This window comes from Salvelinus fontinalis, chromosome 1 (assembly GCF_029448725.1).
Source record: "Salvelinus fontinalis isolate EN_2023a chromosome 1, ASM2944872v1, whole genome shotgun sequence".
Lineage (NCBI taxonomy): Eukaryota > Metazoa > Chordata > Actinopteri > Salmoniformes > Salmonidae > Salvelinus > Salvelinus fontinalis.
Window position 1 is genome coordinate 25,841,055 of NC_074665.1, and position 25,414 is coordinate 25,866,468.

Consider the following 25,414-nt stretch of genomic DNA (forward strand, 5'->3'; position numbering starts at 1 on the left):
CATCCTCTTCGACGCCATCTTATCAAAACATGGTTTCCATGTGTTTAATGCCATTCCATTTGCTCAGTTCCAGCCATTACTATGTGCTGTCCTACCCTCAGCAGCCCCCACTGATGGAAACCCATTTCATGAAGCTCACAACAAACAGTTATTGTGCTGACGTTGCTTCCAGAGGCAGTTTGGAACTCGGTAGTGAGTGTTGCAACGGATAATAGACAATTGTTAGGTACTGCGTGCTTCAGCACTCGCCGGTCCCGTCCTGTGAGCTTTTGTGGCCTATCACTTCGAGGCTGAGCTGTTGTTGCTCCTAGACATTTTCACTTCACAAGAACAGCATTTACAGTTGACCGGGGCAGCTCTAGCAGGGAAGGAATTTGAAGAACTGGCTTGTTGGAAAGATGGCATCCTATGACGGTGCCATGTTGAAAGTCACTGAGCTCTTCAGTAAGGCCAATCTACTGCTAATGTTGTGTGCTTGATGTTATACACCTGTCAGCAACAGGTGTGGCTGAAATAGCCAAATCCACTAATTTGAAGGGGTGTCCACATACTTTTGTATATATAAGTGTATGTGAGTGTGAGACAAGAAGAGAATTCAAATGTCAGATTAGTGGCATTCATTAGTGTAACATTATACATGCATGTGTATGTTCTCAATACCCAACACGTAACAACCCCAGTAGAGCTATATAAGATCTGGCAACAAGATCAATGAGAACTTATGCAGACCAATGTACTCGAAAGCAGCTCAGCCAAGCATATGGAAAGAACCTCTGTGGCATCACAACACTTTGCTGTTCTTGATTTCAGCCAGGTATGATGATACTGTGGGTTTAGGAGACCTTGCAGGAACAACACATTATCCATGAGTAGTCCAGCAGCATAGAGAGCGATATTGCTCTGACTCATGTCACCCACTAAGCACTGAATCATTGTCATCCCTTAAAGGCCCAGTGCAGTCAAAAACGTAATTTCCATATGTTTTATATACCGTATATTTCCATAATGCCCTTTGCGTAAAAAGACTGCCTGAAATTTCAGCCTGTTTTGGTGGGACAGAGCTTTGGTCTGCCTGGTGACATCACCAGGAGGTAAATTAGTTAATAGACCAATAAGAAAGAGAGTTCCAAACCTCTGCCAATAACAGCTAGTTTTCCCCTCCCCTCTCAGACCACTCCCAGACAGTTCTAGCAAAATGATTGCTTGAGAAATTGCTCTTTGCTAAGAATCTATTTGTTTCATTTTGACCATTTTAATTGAAAACAATCACAGTAAGGTACTTAATTGTTACACAAAAATTATTTGATGTTGAGATAAAGAAAAAGGGCTGCATTGGACGCCTTGGATATCTCGCTAATATACACAATATTTCCCCCATGCTCCTCCCCCAACATGGAGTCCTCTGACCCTGCAGTCCTGTTCTTGGCTCTGTCCTACTGTGTCAAACAGAGGTCAGACTCTATTGTCATTACAGAGACCTCCTTGTCAAACTCACCTGCCGTACCTACTTGTCCCTACCTTGAGGCCCTACAAGAAGTCTCTCTACAGATGAAAATAAACTCCCTCCCCTTACATAACCTGCTGTATCCTTGGTGATGGAGGAACTGACCTTTCTCACTCAACTGATGCCTGGCAACCACAGCACAAGCACCTGGGTTCACACCTGGTGCCACTGTAAGCAAGTGCGTAATCAGTGCTCCACTGACTGAAGGCTTAGTGGAGATTCCATTACCTCTGCCTGAATGCAACAGGCTTGATTCTTCAGCTGATGAAAATAGGTCAAAGGTCACTCAAATGGTGTCTCTATGTGGACAATGAGAAACATTGTTGACTCATATTCACATATTCAGCCTGCAATGCTTTGAAATAACCGGAACACTTTAAACATTGAATCGCCTGACTATATGAAATATCACATACCTAAACCCATAAATAAATGTAAAGTCTCTGTAGTTTACCTCATTGTCCTGAGTGGATACAGAGTTCAAATCCCTTTGAAATAATAAGGCTGAAAACAATAAGGCTTTCTTGACTAACCAAAAGACAACTATTCCTTAAATTTATAGCACAAGTCTCAGTGGTTGTATTGTTCTTTTCCTCATGCTAACACAGCAAGTACCATTTCTTGTATTCCAGACTAAGATATAGAACTGGCACATAAACGATCATCAGTTGTCGTGCTACATGTCGTGCCACTTTTAATCCATTACCCTTAGGAACAATGTACCTGCCACTTTTTCCCTCATATTCATCTTCACCTTTAACTTTCTATTGCTTTACATCTTGATCTCTTAATGCATTCTCACATCTCCAAATGCATTCTCACTTTGCATCCCCCACCCAGTCCATCAAAAAACGTTCAGTGTCCTCAAAATGTCAATCAAACAATATACATTTTTGCAACTAAGCCACGTGACCCAAAGAACTTATTTTTTTCAGCAAATCAACAGTAGATAACACACATGTGTGCTCCACAGACCACACACAAATTAAATAGGAAGCATGTACATGCTCCGACATTCATACAGGCACAGGTAGACACCCGCTCATTTACGTTCAGTCAGTCAAACACTGGTGAGCCCCAACAAACCTAAATCACATGTACTGTAAGTAGTCCAGGATCGTTTTCCAATGACACTGATGGGTTGTGAAGGCAGGGTGTGTAGAGCTGGGGAGCATTGAGGACAAGGGCTTTTTCAGTCCCATCACTCACATCCCTGTTTCGGGATTAAACATCAGTATTCATATGTGGTTCACTGAAGACCTGTCTGGATAGGTCAGAGGAAGTCCATCCTACTCCAGGTCACCAAATGGGGGCCTCAAGCAGCCAAGTACTTCGCCCAGTGAGGAGAGCTTCCTGATGCTGGCTTCCAAGGGCCTCCTGGAGCCCTGGGTTCGGCCCTTGGTGTCTCCAAGTCAGCTGTCCTGAGTGCAAGAGGAGAGACACGCACTGTAGTCACATACTCAGAGCTCACGATAGAGGAGAGAAGACAGGAACACACTAGCCAGGTATTCCCAAGAAGTCACTACTGTAAATAGACATTCAGTTATTGTATTCTTGTTTTTCTTTACAATTAGATTGCATTGGTAACAAATAGGCCAATGATATGGTTTTATGTTCTGAAGGCTTGGCCTAAAATAGTGTATAAGAGATCATACAGGTTCTGTAGTGATTCCTATGTTGAAGATGTAAAGAATATTGTGTTGTATTGTTTATTGAGGAGCAACCAGACGCCGCACTTGACATATTTATAAAAACTATTTCAACAATTTTACTGAGTTACAGTTCATATAAGGAAATCAGTAAATTTCAATAAATGAATTAGACCTGGGAGGGCATAGGCCGACCCACTGGGGAATCAGGCCCAGCAAATCAGAGTTTTTCCCCACAAAAGGGCTTTATTACAGATAGAAATACTCTTCAGTTTCATCAGCTGTCCGGGTGACTAGTCTCAGACGATCCCGCAGGTAAAGAAACCAGATGTGTAGGTCCTGGGCTGGCGTGGTTTCACGTGGTCTGCGGTTGGACATACTGCCAAATTCTCTAAAACAACATTGGAGGCGGCTTATGGTAGTGAATTAACAGAAAATTCTGGCAACAGCTCTGGGGGACAATCCCGCAGTCAGCATGCCATTTGCCCACTCCCTCAAAACTTGAGACATCTGTGGCATTGTGTTGTGTGACAAAACTGCACATTTTAGAGTGGCCTTTTATTGTCCCCAGCACAAGGTGCACCTATTTAATGATCATTCTGTTTAAATCAACTTCTTGATATGCCACACCTGTCAGGTAGATGGATTACCTTGGAAACTGAGAAATGCTCACTAACAGAGATGTAAAATGTGTGGCCAACATTTTTGAGAAAAAATATTTTTGTGCATATGGAACATTTCTGGGATCTTTTATCCAGCTCATGAAACATGGGACCAACACTTTACATGTTGCGTTTATATTTTTGTTCAGTATAATAATCATGCACCCAGTAAGAAACTGACTCTAAAAATGGCTAAATCCCTGTGGATTGATGAGAAAGTGAAGCATTATTGTTGAGAGGGACGAGGCAAAAGGAATGGCAAATAAGTCTGTCTACACAGCCGATTGGCAAACGTACTGTAAATTGAGAAATCATGTGACTAAACAAATAGAAGAAGAAACTGTACTATGAAACAAAAAGAAATGTAAAAGATTATAGTAAAATCTTTGGAGCATCATAAATTATATTTTTGGGAAAAAGGCAAACTCAGCTCCATCCTGCATTGAATCAGTGGCTCATTCATCACAAAACCCTCTATTACCAACTACTTTAATGACTTTTTCATTGGCAAGATTATCAAATTTAGGTATGACATGCCAACAATAAACTCTGAACCTTCATATCCATGCATAACTGACCAAATTATGAAAGACAAGCATTGTCATTTTGAATTTTGTAAAGTGAGTGTGAAACATTTTTTATTATTGTTGTCTATCAATAATGACAAACCACCTGGTACTGACAACTTGGACGGATTTTACTGAGGTTGGTAGCGGACTATATTGCCATTCCTATTTGCAATCTCTTCAATCTAAGCCTACAGGAAAGTGTGTTTCCTTAGGCCTGGAGGGAAGCAAAAAGATTTCCGTTATCCAAGAATACCAAAGCACTGGTTCAAACAGCCGACAAATCAGCCTGTTATATATCAAAAACTAAAATCATTGAATTTGGGACAAATCATTCACTAAACCCTCAACCTTGGTGTAACCCTAGATTGTAAACTGACATGGGCAAAACATATTGACGCAACAGTAGCTAAAATAGGGAGAGGTCTGTCTGTGATATAGTGCTGCTCTGCTTTCTTGACATTGCTATTAACAAAACAAGTCCTATTGGCCCTAGTTTTATCACATCTGGACTACGGCCCAGTTATATGGTCAGATGCCAAAATGAAGAACATAGGCAGATTACAGTTGGCCCAGAACAGAGCAGCACGGCTGGCCCTTAAATGCACATGGAGGGCTAATATCAATAATATGCATGTCAATCTCTCCTGGCTCAAAGTACAGATCAGATTGACTGCATCACTACTTCTTTATGAGAGGTATTGACGTGTTGAAAGCACCTCACAGCACATTGCGGACTGTGAAGAGACACACACACACACACACACACACTCTCTCACATGCGGCTGTGGTGGTCATGAAATTTTGTCAGCCGGTGATTGTCCTGCAAATAACTGGCAGTCTCACAGTAAGCACATAAACACATTTAGCATCTCCTGGCTTCCACGCAAGTCTAATAAATCTATGTAATTTAGCCTACACTACACAATAAATCCATTATTTGTTTTAGACAGGTCTAAAGAAACATGACATGAAGAAAATGTAGTACATTTTCAGAACAGAATAGCATACTCTGAGTTGGTCTTACGTTAGGCTCTGATCTGGCTATGCCATATGGCGGTGGGCTACACTAGTTCACTTAGCAGACAAGATTTGTTTAGAATTCCGTGGAATTATTTTATAGTAGTAAGAATACAATTGAACAAAACTGAATAGAATAGAAAGGATATTTTCTCCAAACGATTTGAGCTGTTAACAAAGAAATATGTACTCCTATATGCTTAATTTAGAGTTATTTATGCAACTTTAGTTTGTTTTCAAACGTTGGGCTATATGTTTTGATTTTTAATACATTCTAACACTGCATGATGAGACTCTAATGATGATTTGAAAAAAGTTGTTTGAAAGGCATGGCCTCCTCTTTGTTTTTAGCGCAGGCTATACACACTTCATCAGTCTCTCATTCACAAATTGAGAAACACTTGATAATGCCTCAAATTACTCGGCGGCATCCCCTTTGTGTGGCCGTAATGCCCCCTAAAAAAATCCATGCCTTTTGCGGTCAGTGGCGGTTGTGCCCTTGGGCTGAGTATGTGGCCACTGTGGCTGTAATACGGTCATCGTAAGAGTCCTAACTCTACACACATGTTATTGTGTATTTTATATTGTATGTTTGTAATAATTGAGTAATAATGTAATGTCTTTTGATATTTTCTTTGATGTTTTCAATGTAGGTTGTTGTGTTTTGATGTAGTTGTTTTAACCATATTTGGACCCCAGGAAGAGTAGCTGCTGCCTTGTCAGCAGCTAATGGGGATCATAATAAATACTAAATACAGTATCTCATAATGGGATAAAGGAATATTTGGTAGTGAGTTTTATTGAGGCTCTTAGGATGGAAATCATTTTCAAATATGTTTGATTGAATGTCTAAAAATAGAGGAGTCAGCATGTTCGCAAGTCACCTTCCATCCTTTCATGTATATCCCAAAATTCTTAAAGTAGATGACTTAATAATACCATTAGTGCCTCAGGTTATAACAGCATGATTTGTCTCGATAAAATATTGAACGCCCTGCTTTTGAGCCAAAATATCAGGTCTTTATTTAACCTCTGTAAACTGATGAAAATCAACTTTTTGACACAAGCCACCATCTTTTTTTTAAAGTTCATTGTTGGACATAAAATACTTTAAAAAAACCAGGAAATCAGCTTCAAGAGATTTTAATTTTGGAAATTTGTGCCCAAATATTCCAGGCATAATAGAGAGACATATGTGATCTTATACAAATAATAATAAATAATAATTGATTGGATTTAGGCCTATGTAGCGCTTTTCTACCAACTGAGGTACTCAAAGTGCTTTACATTTTAGGGGGAAATTCACCTCATCCACCATAAATGTGTAGCACCCATCTCAGTGATGAACGGCAACCACTTTTGTGGCAGAACGCTAAGCCCACCTCAGGTATCAAGTGGAGAGGTGATATATGCCAATTCGCAATGAAGGGGGTGATTAGGTGTCCATGATGGAATGTAGCTAGGTTGGGAATTTAGCCATGAAACCAGGTTGAACACCCCAGTGGTCTGTATTTATTTTTCAGTGGGCATTGCATATACTCACTTCCCCACGATGCGTATCACAGTAGTGTAGTGGAGGTATGCGCCGTATCAATAAATAGGGCTGATAGAACAGATCGGAATGTTTAGTTTAAAATGTTGATAAAACTATTATTTCTTCACGTTTTAGGTGCAGCATTGTACACACGGTAGTAGGCCTATGCGCGAATGTTCCAAAATGCAATTTGCGGAAAACACATTTCTAAAATATGCACCCCACATGCACGCTGGACAGAGATGGAAATATCCGTTAGAAAGATTGCCTCCACATTTCTATGGTGGGATTTTGGCTACAGGATACTTTGAAGCAAGGTAAGACATGCCTCATAATATGAAGTAAAACGATAGGCCAAACCGTCTTCTGGTAGATGGAAAGTCTTTCCCAAAAACCACTATTAAAATGTTAACTAGCTACAAAGTAGCCCATGCCTAGTTACATTTACATTTACATTTAAGTCATTTAGCAGACGCTCTTATCCAGAGCGACTTACAAATTGGTGCATTCACCTTATGACATCCAGTGGAACAGCCACTTTACAATAGTGCATCAGATCTTTTAAGGGGGGGGGGCAGAAGGATTGCTTTATCCTAGGTATTCCTTGAAGAGGTGGGGTTTCAGGTGTCTCCGGAAGGTGGTGATTGACTCCGCTGTCCTGGCGTCGTGAGGGAGTTTGTTCCACCATTGGGGTGCCAGAGCAGCGAACAGTTTTGACTGGGCTGAGCGGGAACTGTACTTCCTCAGTGGTAGGGAGGCGAGCAGGCCAGAGGTGGATGAACGCAGTGCCCTTGTTTGGGTGTAGGGCCTGATCAGAGCCTGAAGGTACTGAGGTGCCGTTCCCCTCACAGCTCCGTAGGCAAGCACCATGGTCTTGTAGCGGATGCGAGCTTCAACTGGAAGCCAGTGGAGAGAGCGGAGGAGCGGGGTGACGTGAGAGAACTTGGGAAGGTTGAACACCAGACGGGCTGCGGCGTTCTGGATGAGTTGTAGGGGTTTAATGGCACAGGCAGGGAGCCCAGCCAGCAGCGAGTTGCAGTAATCCAGACGGGAGATGACAAGTGCCTGGATTAGGACCTGCGCCGCTTCCTGTGTGAGGCAGGGTCGTACTCTGCGGATGTTGTAGAGCATGAACCTACAGGAACGGGCCACCGCCTTGATGTTGGTGGAGAACGACAGGGTGTTGTCCAGGATCACGCCAAGGTTCTTAGCGCTCTGGGAGGAGGACACAATGGAGTTGTCAACCGTGATGGCGAGATCATGGAACGGACAGTCCTTCCCCGGGAGGAAGAGCAGCTCCGTCTTGCCGAGGTTCAGCTTGAGGTGGTGATCCGTCATCCACACTGATATGTCTGCCAGACATGCAGAGATGCGATTCGCCACCTGGTCATCAGAAGGGGGAAAGGAGAAGATTAATTGTGTGTCGTCTGCATAGCAATGATAGGAGAGACCATGTGAGGTTATGACAGAGCCAAGTGACTTGGTGTATAGCGAGAATAGGAGAGGGCCTAGAACAGAGCCCTGGGGGACACCAGTGGTGAGAGCGCGTGGTGAGGAGACAGATTCTCGCCACGCCACCTGGTAGGAGCGACCTGTCAGGTAGGACGCAATCCAAGCGTGGGCCGCGCCGGAGATGCCCAACTCGGAGAGGGTGGAGAGGAGGATCTGATGGTTCACAGTATCGAAGGCAGCCGATAGGTCTAGAAGGATGAGAGCAGAGGAGAGAGAGTTAGCTTTAGCAGTGCGGAGCGCCTCCGTGATACAGAGAAGAGCAGTCTCAGTTGAGTGACTAGTCTTGAAACCTGACTGATTTGGATCAAGAAGGTCATTCTGAGAGAGATAGCAGGAGAGCTGGCCAAGGACGGCACGTTCAAGAGTTTTGGAGAGAAAAGAAAGAAGGGATACTGGTCTGTAGTTGTTGACATCGGAGGGATCGAGTGTAGGTTTTTTCAGAAGGGGTGCAACTCTCGCTCTCTTGAAGACGGAAGGGACGTAGCCAGCGGTCAAGGATGAGTTGATGAGCGAGGTGAGGTAAGGTAGAAGGTCTCCGGAAATGGTCTGGAGAAGAGAGGAGGGGATAGGGTCAAGCGGGCAGGTTGTTGGGCGGCCGGCCGTCACAAGACGCGAGATTTCATCTGGAGAGAGAGGGGAGAAAGAGGTCAAAGCACAGGGTTGGGCAGTGTGAGCAGAACCAGCGGTGTCGTTTGACTTAGCGAACGAGGATCGGATGTCGTCGACCTTCTTTTCAAAATGGTTGACGAAGTCGTCTGCAGAGAGGGAGGAGGGGGGGGGGAGGGGGAGGAGGATTCAGGAGGGAGGAGAAGGTGGCAAAGAGCTTCCTAGGGTTAGAGGCAGATGCTTGGAATTTAGAGTGGTAGAAAGTGGCTTTAGCAGCAGAGACAGAAGAGGAAAATGTAGAGAGGAGGGAGTGAAAGGATGCCAGGTCCGCAGGGAGGCGAGTTTTCCTCCATTTCCGCTCGGCTGCCCGGAGCCCTGTTCTGTGAGCTCGCAATGAGTCGTCGAGCCACGGAGCGGGAGGGGAGGACCGAGCCGGCCTGGAGGATAGGGGACATAGAGAGTCAAAGGATGCAGAAAGGGAGGAGAGGAGGGTTGAGGAGGCAGAATCAGGAGATAGGTTGGAGAAGGTTTGGGCAGAGGGAAGAGATGATAGGATGGAAGAGGAGAGAGTAGCGGGGGAGAGAGAGCGGAGGTTGGGACGGCGCGATACCATCCGAGTAGGGGCAGTGTGGGAAGTGTTGGATGAGAGCGAGAGGGAGAAGGATACAAGGTAGTGGTCGGAGACTTGGAGGGGAGTTGCAATGAGGTTAGTGGAAGAACAGCATCTAGTAAAGATGAGGTCAAGCGTATTGCCTGCCTTGTGAGTAGGGGGGGAAGGTGAGAGGGTGAGGTCAAAAGAGGAGAGGAGTGGAAAGAAGGAGGCAGAGAGGAATGAGTCAAAGGTAGACATGGGGAGGTTAAAGTCACCCAGAACTGTGAGAGGTGAGCCGTCCTCAGGAAAGGAGCTTATCAAGGCATCAAGCTCATTGATGAACTCTCCAAGGGAACCTGGAGGGCGATAAATGATAAGGATGTTAAGCTTGAAAGGGCTGGTAACTGTGACAGCATGGAATTCAAAGGAGGCGATAGACAGATGGGTAAGGGGAGAAAGAGAGAATGACCACTTGGGAGAGATGAGGATCCCGGTGCCACCACCCCGCTGACCAGAAGGTCTCGGGGTGTGCGAGAACACGTGGGCAGACGAAGAGAGAGCAGTAGGAGTAGCAGTGTTATCTGTGGTGAGCCATGTTTCCGTCAGTGCCAGGAAGTCGAGGGACTGGAGGGACGCATAGGCTGAGATGAGCTCTGCCTTGTTGGCCGCAGATCGGCAGTTCCAGAGGCTACCGGAGACCTGGAACTCCACGTGGGTCGTGCGGGCTGGGACCACCAGGTTAGGGTGGGCGCGGCCACGCGGTGTGAAGCGTTTGTATGGTCTGTGCAGAGAGGAGAGAACAGGGATAGACAGACACATGGTTGACAGGCTACAGAAGAGGCTACGCTAATGCAAAGGAGATTAGAATGACAAGTGGGCTACACGTCTCGAATGTTCAGAAAGTTAAGCTTACGTTGCAAAAAAATAAGAATAAAATACAAGATCTTATTGACTAAAATGATATAGTACTGCTGGCTGGTGAAGTAGCCTGGCTAGCAGTGGCTACGTTGTTGAAAGTGAAGCTGGCTAGGTAACCTCGACAATTTCACTAAATTTCTCTAAACTACACAATTATCATGGATACAAGGACAGGAAAGACAACTAGCTAACACTACGCTAATCAAGTCGTTCCATTGTAATGTAAGTTTCTACAGTGCTGCTATTCGGTAGAAGTTGGCTAGCTAGCAGTGTTGGCTAGGTAGGAGGACGGCAGCGCGGCAGGCGAAAAATAGCTGGCTAGCTAACCGATAATTACTCAAAGCTACACAATTATCTTAGATAAAAAGATAGCAGAATGATATCATGATGATTATTTGCATTAATCCAGTGGCCATTTATTTTGCTAACTCCATCTCGTGTGCTACACTGCTAATCAAACAATAGTGCTAGGTGCCTGCACACTTGAATTAAGGGGTAATTACTCTAAAAAATCAAAATGTCTCAGATTTTCTCAGAACTCAAAAGTGGTCTCCTAATGTGGATTAACTGTCGGAGAGGGAGGTTAATGTTATGGGCTTAGAACATATACTTTTTATGTTTTTCTGTTTAAAAAAGTGTGACTTTGAGAACGAAAACCTGAAAAATGTGGGAAAATCTGAAACCTGTGAACTTCGTACTCAGTTTCAATAGTAGGCCTACTATAGGCCTACTGCACAGTACAGCTAGGGTTGGCTTGACTGTGAAAGACCAATATGGGATTTATAATTTACAGGTCATTCAGAGTGTATGTCACTGTTTCACCACTACAACACTGGAACACCCCTACTCATACAATAAGTGCCATGGGTTTTTGAATGACCACAGAGTCAGGACACCCGTTTTAACATCCAACCCGAAAGAATGCACCCTACGCAGGGCAATGTCCCTGTCACGTTCCTGACCTGTTTTTGTATGTGTTTAGTTGGTCAGGGCGTGAGTTGGGGTGGGCATTCTATGTTATGTGTTTCTATGTTGGGTTAAATGTGTTGCCTGATATGGTTCTCAATTAGAGGCAGGTGTTTGACGTTTCCTCTGATTGAGAACCATATTAAGGTAGGCTGTTCTCACTGTTTGTTTGTGGGTGATTGTTCCTGTGTCTGTGTCTGTTGCACCACACGGGACTGTTTCGTTTGTTCGTTCGTTTGGCTAGTCTTTCCTGTTCGTGCGTTCTTCGTGTCTATATGTAAGTTCTCAAGTTCAGGTCTGTCTACGTCGTTTGTTGTTTTGTAGTTTGTGTAAGAGTTTTCGTGTTTCGTCTTTCTTTAATAAATTCATTGTCTACATTCAACGCTGCATTTTGGTCCGACCCTTACTCCTTCTCCTCATCCGAGGAGGAGGCATTAGACAGCCGTTACAGTCCCCAAATGTAATCAAGGATTGAAATGATTATGTTTTAGTCAAATATTATATCTGTTTAGGCTTCTTGCGGTCAATTTGCAGTCGACAAATTATTTGTTTTATTATGATCCGCCCCCCCCGAACATCCGTTTAATAAAAAATTGGCCCATGGCTGAATTTAGTTGATGATCCCTGATCTAGATACTCCCAATGAATGAAAGAGAAAATGCCCCTCTGTACCCTGTAACTGAATCCCTTGTTTCCAAAGGGAGGGAAATAAATGAGGCTTTAATAACAAAATATTATGAGGTTGTGAGGCTATAGGTCAAATAGATTCATCACTCACTGTATTATTCTGCATCCCTGAATCTGACCCGGCCAGGTTATCCATTTGGGGCTTGATAAGAAAACATGTATAACACAATAATAACTGTAAGGCTGTAATTGGGCTTTTATTAGAAAGAAAAAGACAGTCTTCAAACATCCATGAGAGAGGATCAACATGAACAACAGAATGTGGATAATAACCACTTGGGGGAGAATGAGTGATAATGGGAGACTCAATGTGACATATGTTGTGTCACAGATAATTAAAATAACCTTAACCTTCACTAAAGACACAAAACAATACACACACACACACACACACACACACACACACACACACACACACACACACACACACACACACACACACACACAAGTACTCACACTTTCCAACACACAGACCAATATACAGAGATCCCCTGATCCATCTACACACTCATCACACACACACCTCAGCAGCAATTACCTTCTCTCTGTGTGGTATTATCCCGTTCTGCACCACCTCTGCAGGTCTGTCCGTCTGCTCCTGGGATTCCCGCCGACCCCTGGGCTCCTCCTGGGCCTCGTTCTCCCAGCGGGCAAAGCCTTTGCTCTTGGAGGCCTGCCGGTGTGGTCGATACTTCATCTTGGGGAAGGTGTGGGAGCCCCCATCCCCAGACCCCCAGGTGTGCTCTGGCCACAGGTGCTCCGTCTGCGTGGCCTGGCTGGTGGTGGCCCGCTGTAAACCCACAGAGATCCGCTGGGCTGAGCCCGTCATCAGGGTGATGGACTTATGCTCCAGGTCAGAACATCCAGGTGTCACCGAGGGGAACTCAAACATCTCGTCCTCATCTGCATGGAGGACAGTATGACAGGAATGAAATACACTGACCAAGACCATGTTAGTTGAAATGCTGTTGGTGTATCACTGTAGTGCTGCTGTACCCTTGAAGGTGGGCATGGTGGGGCTGCTGGGTAGAGAGCTGTGGGTCAGGCCTCTAGGGGAGACACTTTGCAAAGAGGTGGAACGCGGCAGCTTCCTACAGGCCAGTACCAACAGCTCCCTGCACTGCTTATGGCAGTTCACGCCGCAATCTGAAACAGAACACAAAACAGTACCGTCAGGCCAAAGCCCTCACAGTGCATGCATTGAAAAACCCCAAATGTCTTAAATATGTAGTTCTATACACATGTGAACATTTCAGTCCATAGAGCCTACCTTTGCACTTGTATCCCTGTTTGATTATTCCCCAGAGCTAAGAGCAACATGTCCAGAGGGGCAGGAATTGGAGGGAGGTGGAAAAATACAAAGGAATGTTAGGATTTGTAATGTGGAAGCATATTCATGCTGCAAATATGGTCAGAGGTGTCATAGTAAACCATTGTGTAATTTTCTTTTTTTACAATCGCTTTGGTGCAATTTGCACAAATATGTAGTATACTTTCACAACTCTTAGCATAAAATTCAGTAACACTTTATTTGGATAGTCCAGCTGTAGATTCTCTACAGACTGTCAATAACATTTCAACTATCTAGTAACCCTAACTGTAACCTTAACCATTATTCTAAACCTAACCGAAACCATAGCCTGCAGTTACCTATCAACAGATAGTATGGGCATCTGTAGAGCATCTACAGTGCCTTGCAAATTATTCATCCCCCTTGGCGTTTTTCCTATTTTGTTGCATTACAACCTGCAATTTAAATGAATTTTTATTTGGATTTCATGTAATGGACATGCACAAAATAGTCCAAATTGGTGAAGTGAAATGGAAAAAATTACCTGTTTCCAAAAATTTGAAAAAAAACAAAACGGAAAAGTCATGTGTGCATATGTTTTCACCCCCTTTGCTATGAAGCCCCTAAATAAGATCTGGTGCAACCAATTACATTCAGAAGTCACATAATTAGTTAAATAAAATCCACCTGTGTGCAATCTAAGTGGCACATGATCTGAGTATATATACACACATGTTATGTTCTGAAAGACCGCAGAGTCGGCAACACCACTAAGCAAGGGGGCTCACCAAGCAAGCGGCACCAGGAAGACTAAGGAGCTCTCCAAACAGGTCAGGGACAAAGTTGTGGAGAAGTACAGATCAGGGTTGGGATTTTTTAAATATCAGAAACTTTGAACATCCCACAGAGCACCATTAAATCCATTATTAAAAAAATGGAAAGAATATGGCACCTCAGCAGCTCAGCACCTCAGGAGCTGCAAAGCTCCACAGCGGAGATTGGAGTATCTGTCCATAAGACCACTTTAAGCCGTACACTCCACAGAGCTGGGCTTTACGGAAGAGTGGCCAGAAAAAAGTCATTGCTTAAAGTAAAAAATAAGCAAACACGTTTGGTGTTCGCCAAAGGGCATGTGGGAGACTCCCCAAACATATGGAAGAAGGTACTCTGGCCAGATGAGACAAAAATTGAGCTTTTTGGCCATCAAGGAAAACGCTATGTCTGGCGCAAACCCAACACCTCTCATCACCCCGAGAAGACCATCCCCACAGTGAAACATGGTGGTGGCAGCATCAGGACAATGACCCTAAACATATTGCCAAAGAAACACTCGAGTGGTTTAAGGGGGACATTTAAATGTCTTGGAATGGCCTAGTCAAAGCCCAGACCTCAATCCATTTGAGGATCTGTGGTATGAATTAAAGATTGCTGAATCCAGAACCCTTGGATTTGAAGAATGGACAAAAATCCAGTGGCTAGATATGCCAAGCTTAAAGAGACATACCCCAAAAGACTTGCAGCTGTAATTGCTGCAAAATATGGCTCTACAAAGTATTGACTTTGGGGGGGTGAATAGTTATGCACGCTCAAGTTCAGTTTTTTGTCTTATTTCTTGTTTGTTTCACAAGAAAAATATTTAGCATCTTCAAAGTGGTAGGATGTGGTGTAAATCAACTGATACAAACCCCCCAAAAATAAATTTTAATTCCAGGTTGTAAGTCAACAAAATAGGAAAAATGCCAAGGGGGGTAAATACTTTCGCAAGCCACTATACAGATGGGAAATCAGTACTTTCCAAGTAAAATGTGACCAAAATTCAAAACAGACCATTAAAAAGGCAGTTGTTTCAAAACTCTAAGCACATTTTCAATTGACTAAGTATAACAGACAAAATCACAGTCACTTTTTCACCAAACTTAATCAGGGATTCATCTAAAGTAATTGGCTTTCACAATGCAATGCTCACATTACCTTTGATATGATTTTCTTCTAATTTGTTAAACCCATTTTACTATTACTTAATCCGAATGCTTTTAATTGATAATCACTTAACCTTTTGTTAAACCTACTGGTTTATCTACTATAGATTGAGAACTACATAGTGAAAATGTATGTTTGTAAAGTATAAACATACATATAAAGTTTGATATATACTGTAATGTACTATTATGACTTCACAGTAAGTTTTACAAAATATGATATTGACCCAAACACAGATGTATTGTATGTAATGCATCCTATATACAGTAAACTTGTATCCAAAATGAAGTTGCTAGGGTATTGTAACATCTGCTTCCAACTCACACTCTCAAACATGTAGATCCCTTGAACGCAGCTCACTTTCCAGACCACTTTCCAACTCACACTCTCAAACACATAGATCGCCTGAACACAGCTCACTCTCCAGATCCCAATCACCTGTTCACACACCTGTATGTCATTACACACACTATTTAGTTCAGTTCTTTGCACCACATCATTGTGAGGTATTGTTTGTTTTGTGACACACTTCTATTTGAGTGCTGGTTTGTCCAGTAATTTAATCCTCCATTTGTACGATAGTTGTATGATTGATTGTTGTATGATAGTTGTGTGATTGATTATTGCATGATAGTTGTATGATTGATTGTTGTATGATGTTTTTTTCCTGCCTCACTAACAACGCCTATTGGATTTCCTGGATGAAGTTGCTAGCCATTTCCCTGCCGGTACTGTTGCCTTTTTGGACCCCTCTGTTTGACCTTCTGCCTGCCCCTGGACCCAGCTACCTGCCTCCTGTGGTCCTTTACAAATAAACACCTGCTGCGCCCTGCGCTTGAAACCAGCTCTGTGTCTCCCATGTTCTTTACAGGTATTTTTGATGGTGGGGTTTCACACTGCTTTCCTAAAACTGCATTGGCCAATACATTTACAGTACTATTGTGATGTATGCCATTTACATAGCAATTGTTTTATCCAAAGTGACAACAGTGAGTCCACACTTTCTTTTTTTTAAGTGACCCCAGTGGAAATCGAAACCACTACTCTGGTGTTGCTAGTGCCGTGCTTTTACTAACTGAGCCACACAGGACCACTACAATACAATAATGTAAAATAAAATGCAAGATTACAATACATGTGGAAGGTGTATGACCGCCATCCCCATGAGCATGCCACCCTCGTCCAGGCCATGGATGAGGTGTGCAATGACATCAATCCAGACGTATACAAGGCTTGGATTCACGATGCCAAAATGTTTTTCCACAGGTCCATGAACAATGAGGGCATTTACTGCAATGTCAACGAGAACCTATAGCCAAATGCACAAGACAGGCTTGATGCAGACTACAGTACACCTATGCTGTAGTTATATCTGAACAATATATTTTTGCAACAATGATTGTGAAAGCTGTCTTCAATTATCACACATTTGATTGCACATGGGATAGAAACGATGGAAATGTGATTTAACATTTTTGATGGGTCAAATTTGATAGGTAGTGTAAGTTTATTGCCTAATGTGAAAACAGTGTAATGTACTGTACTTTAGCGTACAGTAGTATATTACATTCAAAGGGCAATTTTTGAAACCTGTATCTTGCATTTTTTTGGTATTGAATTAAATTGTTAAAAAAACTACATTGAAAAGATCTCATTATGTTGTGTTCTGGTGAGTCAATCAACGTTCTCATGGTATTTCACAGTAAACTTATTTTGGTTGTGTGGTGAAAGATGTCTCCAAACAAAATGAATGCGCAATAAAAAGGTTTTGAATATAAGACTTGCTGCATTGCAAGTGTTAACAGTTTGGAGTTTACTAAGAGTTTTGAAAATGTACCACACTTGTGAAAATAGCACCAAAGTGATGGAGAAAACTAAACAGGATATAACCCCTCTATACACTGTGAATAATCTCTGTCTCAGAAGGTCATTAAGAACCGTGGGGTATCGACTTCAAGGAATAAAGATGGACATCATCTCTCAGCACTGTATCGTTTGGTAGCTGGCTGAGGGCTTGCACTAAATTGACGGCAATATATAGCACAGAGTTTCTGACAGAAACTACCAGAAAGCCTATACTTTTCACCAACCAAAACTGCACTGTGTCTCTGAGCATAAACTGTTCATGTTTCTCACAAGGTGCACAGTATACATACAAATCCAGCACAGTGCTCGCAGAAGGTAGGCTTCAGATACGTCATCTCCGTAAAGTTGTGGATAAAACCAGGGCCCATTTTACACTGGAGCAAGGGGTTGGCCCTCAGGAAGTAAGCCATCATCTCATCCTTACTAATCAGGCCATCTCTGGAGTGGGGGAGGGGGGGGGGGGGGGGGGGGAGAAAGACAAAGAATATAGATAAGAGAATAATAAGATGGAGAGAATGACAGCTATTGTTCTGCAAACATTACAGTAAATCCCAACCCTTATTTCTGTCTTATCCAGACATGGAGAGACCTACAAAAATGCTCTAGATCAGACACCCAGGTGGTTTGTGGCAGCTCCAGCCCCTGCATGTCTTCCGTCTCCCTCCTAAGGAGCTTAGCCTCCCAGACCTATTTCCTGAGTCATGGAGCTGCTCAGGCGATCTGAAATGTGATTTGAGGCGTTCCAGTGAACAGATGAACCACCCAGGACACGAGGGCAGAGCACTGTGTGTGGCGCTACGTGTCCTTCATGGGCTGCCATAACCTTCACCTCCCCCCTCCTCAAGCCATGGTGACAAAGCACCACTCCTAGTCAAGGCAGGGCAGGGCTAAAAGCAGACGTAACTCTGTTGTGACTTCAGAGTGTTTTCCTGCAGATTTACGATAGGAGGTTTGCCAATACCAATGACCTCATTCATACTGTAGGTTTGTGTGGTGAGAAATGGGTGATGATGGCCAGTTATCTTGTTGTGAAATCACAGGGCTTATAGAACACCCACATTTGAGGTCTCATTGCATCTTGGATGCTTGTAACTGCTTTGAAGGCAAATATTAGGCACAAGAATCAGATTACTGTGTTTGTGTATAAGAGAGATGGAGAGAGATATGGGGTGCATATGTGAAAGGCAAACAAGGTGAGATGTATGAGGAGATGGGTTAAATGTGGAAATGTCAAAATGTGGCTGCATGTGTGGAACTTGAGTGTGTGGGTGGGTGCGTGCGTGCTTGTGTGGGTTGGATGTGCGTGTTCGGTGCCTGTGTGTGTATGAGTGAGAAAGAGGCGATGTGAGAGAGGGTTTGTTGGTGACAGAAAGAGGGAGATAGAAGAGGAGGATGAGGTGACTTAGCTGTGACACTTCTGAAGCTTTCCTATTTCAATGGTAGACAGGGTCACTCACTGGTCCTTGTCCAACACACAGAAAGAGTCCAAGAAAGGAAAGTTGGCAGCAATACTCTCAAAGTCCTCCTGAGAGATGTAGCCATCATGGTCATGGTCGTAGTTCCTGAATACAGACTTCCCAGAATAAGACAAAAAACAAAGGACTTCAACTGATTTACAAGCACCAGCAATTGTGTGATTCATAGTTTAGTAGTTGTTGTGGAAATGGTTCATATACCTACTGAAATATTTGATGTTGTGACAGAAATAGCCACAGACTGATTCTTGAACTGATGTGTGATATTTCTGAATGGGTAACTCATCTTACAGATAATAACATGTTTAAGTGTTGTTGTTTTTTTTAAACTTAGTTTTCTACTACAATGTAATTTCATCAGTCAATCAGAGTTTCAGTTCAGACCACAGCTAAGCTATGTCCTCCTGGACTTTATTCAGGTGCCTTTATGTATGCAGATCAGTGCTACTGTAATGAAAGCAACTTACATCCACCACCTTCCTGATGTGCTTGTTCACCACATTGGGGTCAGGTTTGGTTGTCACACCTGATGCCCAGTCCAGAGGGCCCATTGGCTTGTTGAGGGTTGTTGGAGAAGTAGGCTGTGGAGTGGGAAAAGATGGAGTGAAGATAGGAGCACTCAGGAATCCAATATTATTTCTATACTTTGTACATTTCAGTTGATATTTATAATAAATATAGATCCAACAATGCAGCCTATAGACCCCAACATGGAGACTTACCAAAGACTTTGGGTTCCGTGGTTCCCTTAGCAAGGATAGCTCATATATCTCATCTTCAGTGTAGTAAAGGTCTAGAGAGAGCTGGGGAAATCACTTAAGATTTAACATGAAAATAGACTTAGTGTTTCTGCAATAACAAAGCCATTTATGATCATGTTACTCTTCTGTATGATCCTACAAAATGTGGTTTGAGACCCACTGAAATGAAAAAATGTGACAGAACGATTAACAAGTCCATTTCCTGTTGACTGGGGACCTTTTAGGCCGGGACACTCACAGTGAGCAGGTAGATAAGGTCCATGTTGGGTTCCACCTGGGCTGCAGAACTCTGAAGGGACACCAGCTCGTTGAAGGTGAGGTAGAGCTGCTGCATCTTTACGATGTTCACCTTGTTGTCGTTCACCCAGTCGGGGAAGACCACGTGCACGGCGATCAGGTCCTTCAGGTGGACTCCCAGGATGGGGACCTTGAAGCCTTCGGAGTCTGTGAAGGCCTTGCGGTAAGCACAGTAGTTCCCATTGGAGGAGACCAGCTCCGTCATCTCATTCCAGATCTGATGGGAGGGGTAGGACGGCAGGAAGTAGTGGACAGGATCGAAATTAGTGACCAGTGCCGGGGAAATCTACTATGAAAATATAGTTCACCAAGCTACCAATTACTTCACACTGGAAGAAGTTAAGCTACAATAAAGCTTCCCTTTAAAAAATGGGATGGAGTTCCAATAATTCTCTACACCACATGGCAAAAAAGTTATGAACTACTGAAAACACTACCAAGATTTTAATTTAGTTCAACTACCACCAAGCAACTTCCACCAAGCTAAATGTAATAAAATTACATGTGGTTCACAACTCCCCAACACTGAATGTAACATCAAATGGCAGGAAATGAAGACGATACCAATTCTGTGTGGTGTGCTTTCTGAAACCATCACTACATGGCAGTTGATGAATTGACCTACATTGTTCCTTAGCAGATGCTAAATGATTATGACCATGATCTAAAGTCAATTCAAGTGTAGAACCCGATCAGATGATATTAGTGAGGCTGTGACAGAGCACAGGCAGGCGTACGTGCTGACCTTGTTGACCTCGGGTGCCAGATGAGAGTGGGTCTCCTTCAGACGAGAGATTGAGCTGTGGCTCAGACCTCCAACCACGGCCATCAGCGTATTAAAATTCTGCAGTTGGAGGAGTTTCTTAAGGACAGAGTGGCATGGAACAAAGTGGAAGAGATTGGAGGTAGAGTGAGAGAGATACATAGAGAGACAGAGAGAAATAGAGATGACGAGGAAGAGAAAACAGTGCAAGAAAAAATTACAATAAACAACAAACCTAAAATATATATATATTTTTTACCCCCTTTTTCTCCCCTAATTTTGTGGTATCCAATTGCGATCCAATTACGATCTTGTCTCATCGCTGGAACTTCCCAACGGGCTCGGGAGAGGTGAAGGTCGAGTCATGCGTCCTCCAAAACATGACCCGCCAAACCGCGCTTCTTAACACCCGCCCACTAAACCCAGCCACACCAATGTGTCGGAGGAAAGACCGCCCTACTGACAACCGAAGTCAGCCTGCAGGCACCCGGCCCACCACAAGGAGTCGCTTGAGCACGATGAGCCAAGTAAAGTCCCCCCAGCCAAACCCTTCCCTAACTCGGACGATGCTGGGCCAATTGTGCGCCGTCCTATGGGACTCCCGGTCACGGCTGGTTGTGACACAGCCTGGGAACACACCCGGGTCTGTAGTGACGCCTCAAGCACTGCGAAGCAGTGCCTTAGACTGCTGCACCACTTGTGAGGCCACCTAAAATAACCTTAATAAAAAAACTGTACCTAAAATAACATAAACCAACATAAATTGATCTCTTTACACTGTGCTTATGGAATCAATTGCATGAGGGGAAAGTGCTTGAACATCTTATTTAAAAAATACGAGAAGCTTTACAAAAAAACTAAAGAGCCCTCTTGAGTTAAATGGCCACGCTTCTGCATTTAGAGGGTAGGCCATTTCATTGTAGCTGACAGATGACCTGCATAAACAATGGAGGCAGACATGAGCATGAGTGCTTGTCATTAGTCTTCTGAATAATTCCTTTATCTAAATCCTGGTAGATGATGATGGTAGGGAGAAGCCACCGGTCTCTGATGAGATTGAGAGGCCTAATAAAATGCATGATGCTTAATGTCTGTTAAGAAATATAGACAATAATTTCCACCCCCCCATGCATGCAGCAATTAGAAAAGGAGAATCACATTAATAGTGATGAAGTGTTTTTGCTGGAGGGATGCCATGTGCTTACATTGTCTTACGTCAGATAGCGCGAGGATTCCGCCTGCACTGATCTGTTTGGTTTATTGCAAAAAGAGCAAGGGGATGGATCAAAAGTAATTCAACGACAATGTGTCACCATAACTTTTGAAAATACTATGTGAGTTCGAGTTCGAGTTCAAGGTCACCTATGTAATGATTTTTGTGAAAGCTCCCGTGGATTAATGTTGAGATACGTTGTGATATGCAACCTGCTAAACAGCATTAAGAAATACAATTTCAAGCTATAGGACTAGACTTCAATTGTTGATGAGAAGGGTAACACTGAATCTTAGCCCTCATTCTCATGTTGGCCTTTCTCAACTCAGAGAACTCTAGTGGATAATGGTTGATAAAAGGGTCATCCATCTGAAATTGAGATTGATCCACAACATCCTGTATGGCATAGTCCCCATGCATCTTAAAAGCTATTTTACTTAAGTAATACCCTGACTACACCGCTCGCATGCGCAAGCGTTGCAAAATAAATTTAGAAATCTATATTATTCAATTATTGCACCCACACTGCTTATGTGCGTCAATGAGCGTCTGCGTTGCCAAGGGCTAAAATAGAAGTCAGTTCTATTTGTGACGCAGATTGCGCTGCCAGTCCTGCCTCTCCCATCTCCTCATTGGTTTATAGAAGCAGATACCCATGTGCCATCTCCTCATTGGTTATACCCACGTGGGTGATTGAAAGACGAACTGTGATGTCGGTCGTCGTGGCAATACTATGGAAGTTCACCATATAAGTTCAAAGAAGAAAAAGCCTGGAAGGAGGAGAGATGACTAGAAACGATTCGGTTGACCGTTTTATACATGGATTAATTGTCGGAGTAGAGTACCTCGTGCATTTCAGGTAAAATAACAACTTAATGTTTATATCCCAGGACAAATTAGCTAGCAACAGCAAGCTAGCTAAATAGGACACATTAGCTAGCAAGTGCAAGCTAGCGACAAAATAAATTGATGCCCGATGGAGCACGTCCTTAGCTGGTTTGGGTTCCGTGTAAGTGACTCACATTTTTACGCCACCAGAGGCAGTGCCACCGACTTTGTGCCATGTCGTTTTAAGAGTTTTTGTATATGTATCTGTTGCCGGGTGTAACGTTGTTATGTATTTTAAATTGTCAAACAAAATCAAATAAAAAATACACGAGGAAAGCATATAAGAGAAGGCCTTTCTATAAGAGAAAAGAAAGTATGTGTGGGCAGCAGTAGATTTTAATGACCGAAGGGTGTTATGATCTAATTGACAATGTTCCAGCTCCATTGAGACAGATGATTTAATGCAAGTCTGGCTCAGCAAACTGTCTGATTAATATATGGTACATGAGTCCCTTTCCCTTCCTCTTTCTCATTTGAGATGTTCACATACTTATAATGAGAGATGTTCTGCACAAACAGTTGGTGAAAGAAACCCCTATTCATTTTACAGTGCCGTACAGTTTATATATAAAAATATATATATTACCCCTTTGTCTTTCCAATTTTCGTGGTATCCAATTGGTAGTTACAGTCTTGTCTCATCACTGCACCATACGGACTCGGAAGAGGCGAAGGTCGAGACACATGCGTCCTCCGAAACATGATCCAACCAAGCCGCACTGCTTCTTGACATAATGCCCGCTTAACCCGGAAGCATGCCGCACCAATGTGTCAGAGGAAACACAATACACCTGGTATATGTGTACATGTCAGCGTGCACTGCGCCCGGCTTGCCACAGAAGTCACTAGAGCGCGATGGGACAAGGACATCCCTGCCGGCCAAACCCTCCCCTAACCCGGACGACGCTAGGCCAATTGTGCGCCGCTCCATGGGTCTCCCGGTCGCGGCCGGCTGCGACAAAGCCTGGACTCGAACTAGGATCTCTAGTGGCACAGCTAGCAACTGTGATGCAGTGCCTTAAATTCTCATTAACTGTACAGCACTAGCCTCCCGAGTGCCTGCACCACTCGGGAGGTTAGTGCTGTACAGTTAATGAGAATTTATGCCTCAATAAATTGCCCTCACCTCCTTTACAATTACTTGTGTCAAAGTGGGCGGGTTTTACACTCTAAATTGTGAGGAGTTATGGAATATAGGATATAAGTGGAATGAATGAAGAAGCGTGAAACAGCCCCTCCCCAGCTGTCAGAGCGAGAGAGACAGAGAGAGAACTATTTGCAAATCGTTACAACATGGTATATAGACATAATATGACATCAGAAATGTCTTTATTCTTTTGGAACTTCTGTGAGTGTAATGTTTACTGTTCATTGTTACTGTTTATTTCACTTTTGTTTATTATCTACTTCACTTGCTTTGGCAATGTTAACATTTCTTTCCCATGCCAATAAAGCCTTTGAATTGAATTGAGAGAGAGAGAGATACCATCTCTCTCTTCTTACCTGGGCCACGTTGATGTATTTGGTGATGACCTCAGCACGGTGTTGGGGTGTCAGCTTACTGAGCACCATGAGCTGAACCCACTGGGACACTCCGTTGAACAGGGCGATGGAGCGCTCCAGTGTTGGGTTATCCACCAGACATCCGTGCATCACATAGCTTTGGTAGTCTGTGAACTGGGTTTGGGGGGTTGGAGAAAGAGAGAGTTAGTGTACATAACATGTACAGTACTGCTGAGTTAATACCACAGACGTCATTGGCATATACCGTATACAGTGGGCCCTCAATCGCTGGTGAATTTACAAGTGAACTGCCCAGCAAATAAAACAAACTGAAATGTAGAGCAAACGTATCTAAGAACACATTCTGTGGTGGTGCGCAATTATCCTGGGGATGAAGTTAGTTGACAGCCAAAGCTTTGTTCTGTAGTTAGTAACAGAACTAAAAGGGGAAAAAGGAGTTCTGTGGAAAAAGCACTCTTGGAAAGAGTCTTGAGGAATGTTACACATAGGGGTTAGATACGGATGAAAGGGCACTAGTCTTTTTCCACCAGGGACACTCACTGATATCCTCCTGATGGACTTGTACTCCAGGAACGTGAGGTGTTCCGCCAGCTCCATGGGCTCTAGGTGGTCAAAGAGGAGTGAGGCTTTGCCCTTCTTGGCCTGCTTCTTCCTCTGGGTCAGCTTTCTCATCCAGTCATACGACGGGCTAGAAAGAAACACACACATTCTGTTGAAACTGGAAATTGTCTACTGACTGCGTGTGCACGTGCGTGCCCATCCTTGGGTAGTTCCTCACATGGTGGAGATGTCAATGAGTTTGTAGTGTTCCTCACAGCCCAGCTGAGCCGCCACGTCTCTGAATTCCTCAGTGAGGCGGATAAGGCCCATGTCCAGGTTAAACTCTGCAGGAAACACCGTAATCCAGTACCTGACACACACACACACACACACACACGGATGGCTGATTTAGCACTAATATGTTGCAGTTACGCAATATGTTTACTGTTTGCATGTGGACATTATGGCTGGGCAGTCTGGCTGAACATCATAGTGTGTAGCCCCAAGCAGCAGTGCCAATAGAATATGAATGATTCACAATGATACCATAGTCTCAGAGGGAAAAGGTAGAGTTGAGGGTACTGACCCTGCACAAGGACT

General features: G+C 43.6%; 1 protein-coding gene across 1 annotated transcript in view; it reads right to left on the minus strand.

Moving 5' to 3' along the window:
* Window positions 1-1,215: 1,215 nt before the first annotated feature.
* Window positions 1,216-25,414, minus strand: part of LOC129851263 (ras guanyl-releasing protein 3-like) — a 53,718-nt gene continuing 29,519 nt past the window's right edge. The window contains exons 5-17 of the mRNA XM_055917682.1: window positions 25,053-25,184; window positions 24,815-24,962; window positions 24,254-24,427; window positions 20,632-20,748; window positions 19,828-20,103; window positions 19,551-19,631; window positions 19,296-19,409; window positions 18,811-18,926; window positions 17,644-17,791; window positions 13,487-13,523; window positions 13,213-13,362; window positions 12,755-13,119; window positions 1,216-2,925 (exon numbers count right to left, since the gene is read on the minus strand). Coding sequence (XP_055773657.1) covers window positions 2,917-2,925; window positions 12,755-13,119; window positions 13,213-13,362; window positions 13,487-13,523; window positions 17,644-17,791; window positions 18,811-18,926; window positions 19,296-19,409; window positions 19,551-19,631; window positions 19,828-20,103; window positions 20,632-20,748; window positions 24,254-24,427; window positions 24,815-24,962; window positions 25,053-25,184 — 1,867 coding nt within the window. The 3' untranslated portion in view covers window positions 1,216-2,916. The remainder of the gene's footprint in view (window positions 2,926-12,754; window positions 13,120-13,212; window positions 13,363-13,486; window positions 13,524-17,643; window positions 17,792-18,810; window positions 18,927-19,295; window positions 19,410-19,550; window positions 19,632-19,827; window positions 20,104-20,631; window positions 20,749-24,253; window positions 24,428-24,814; window positions 24,963-25,052; window positions 25,185-25,414) is intronic.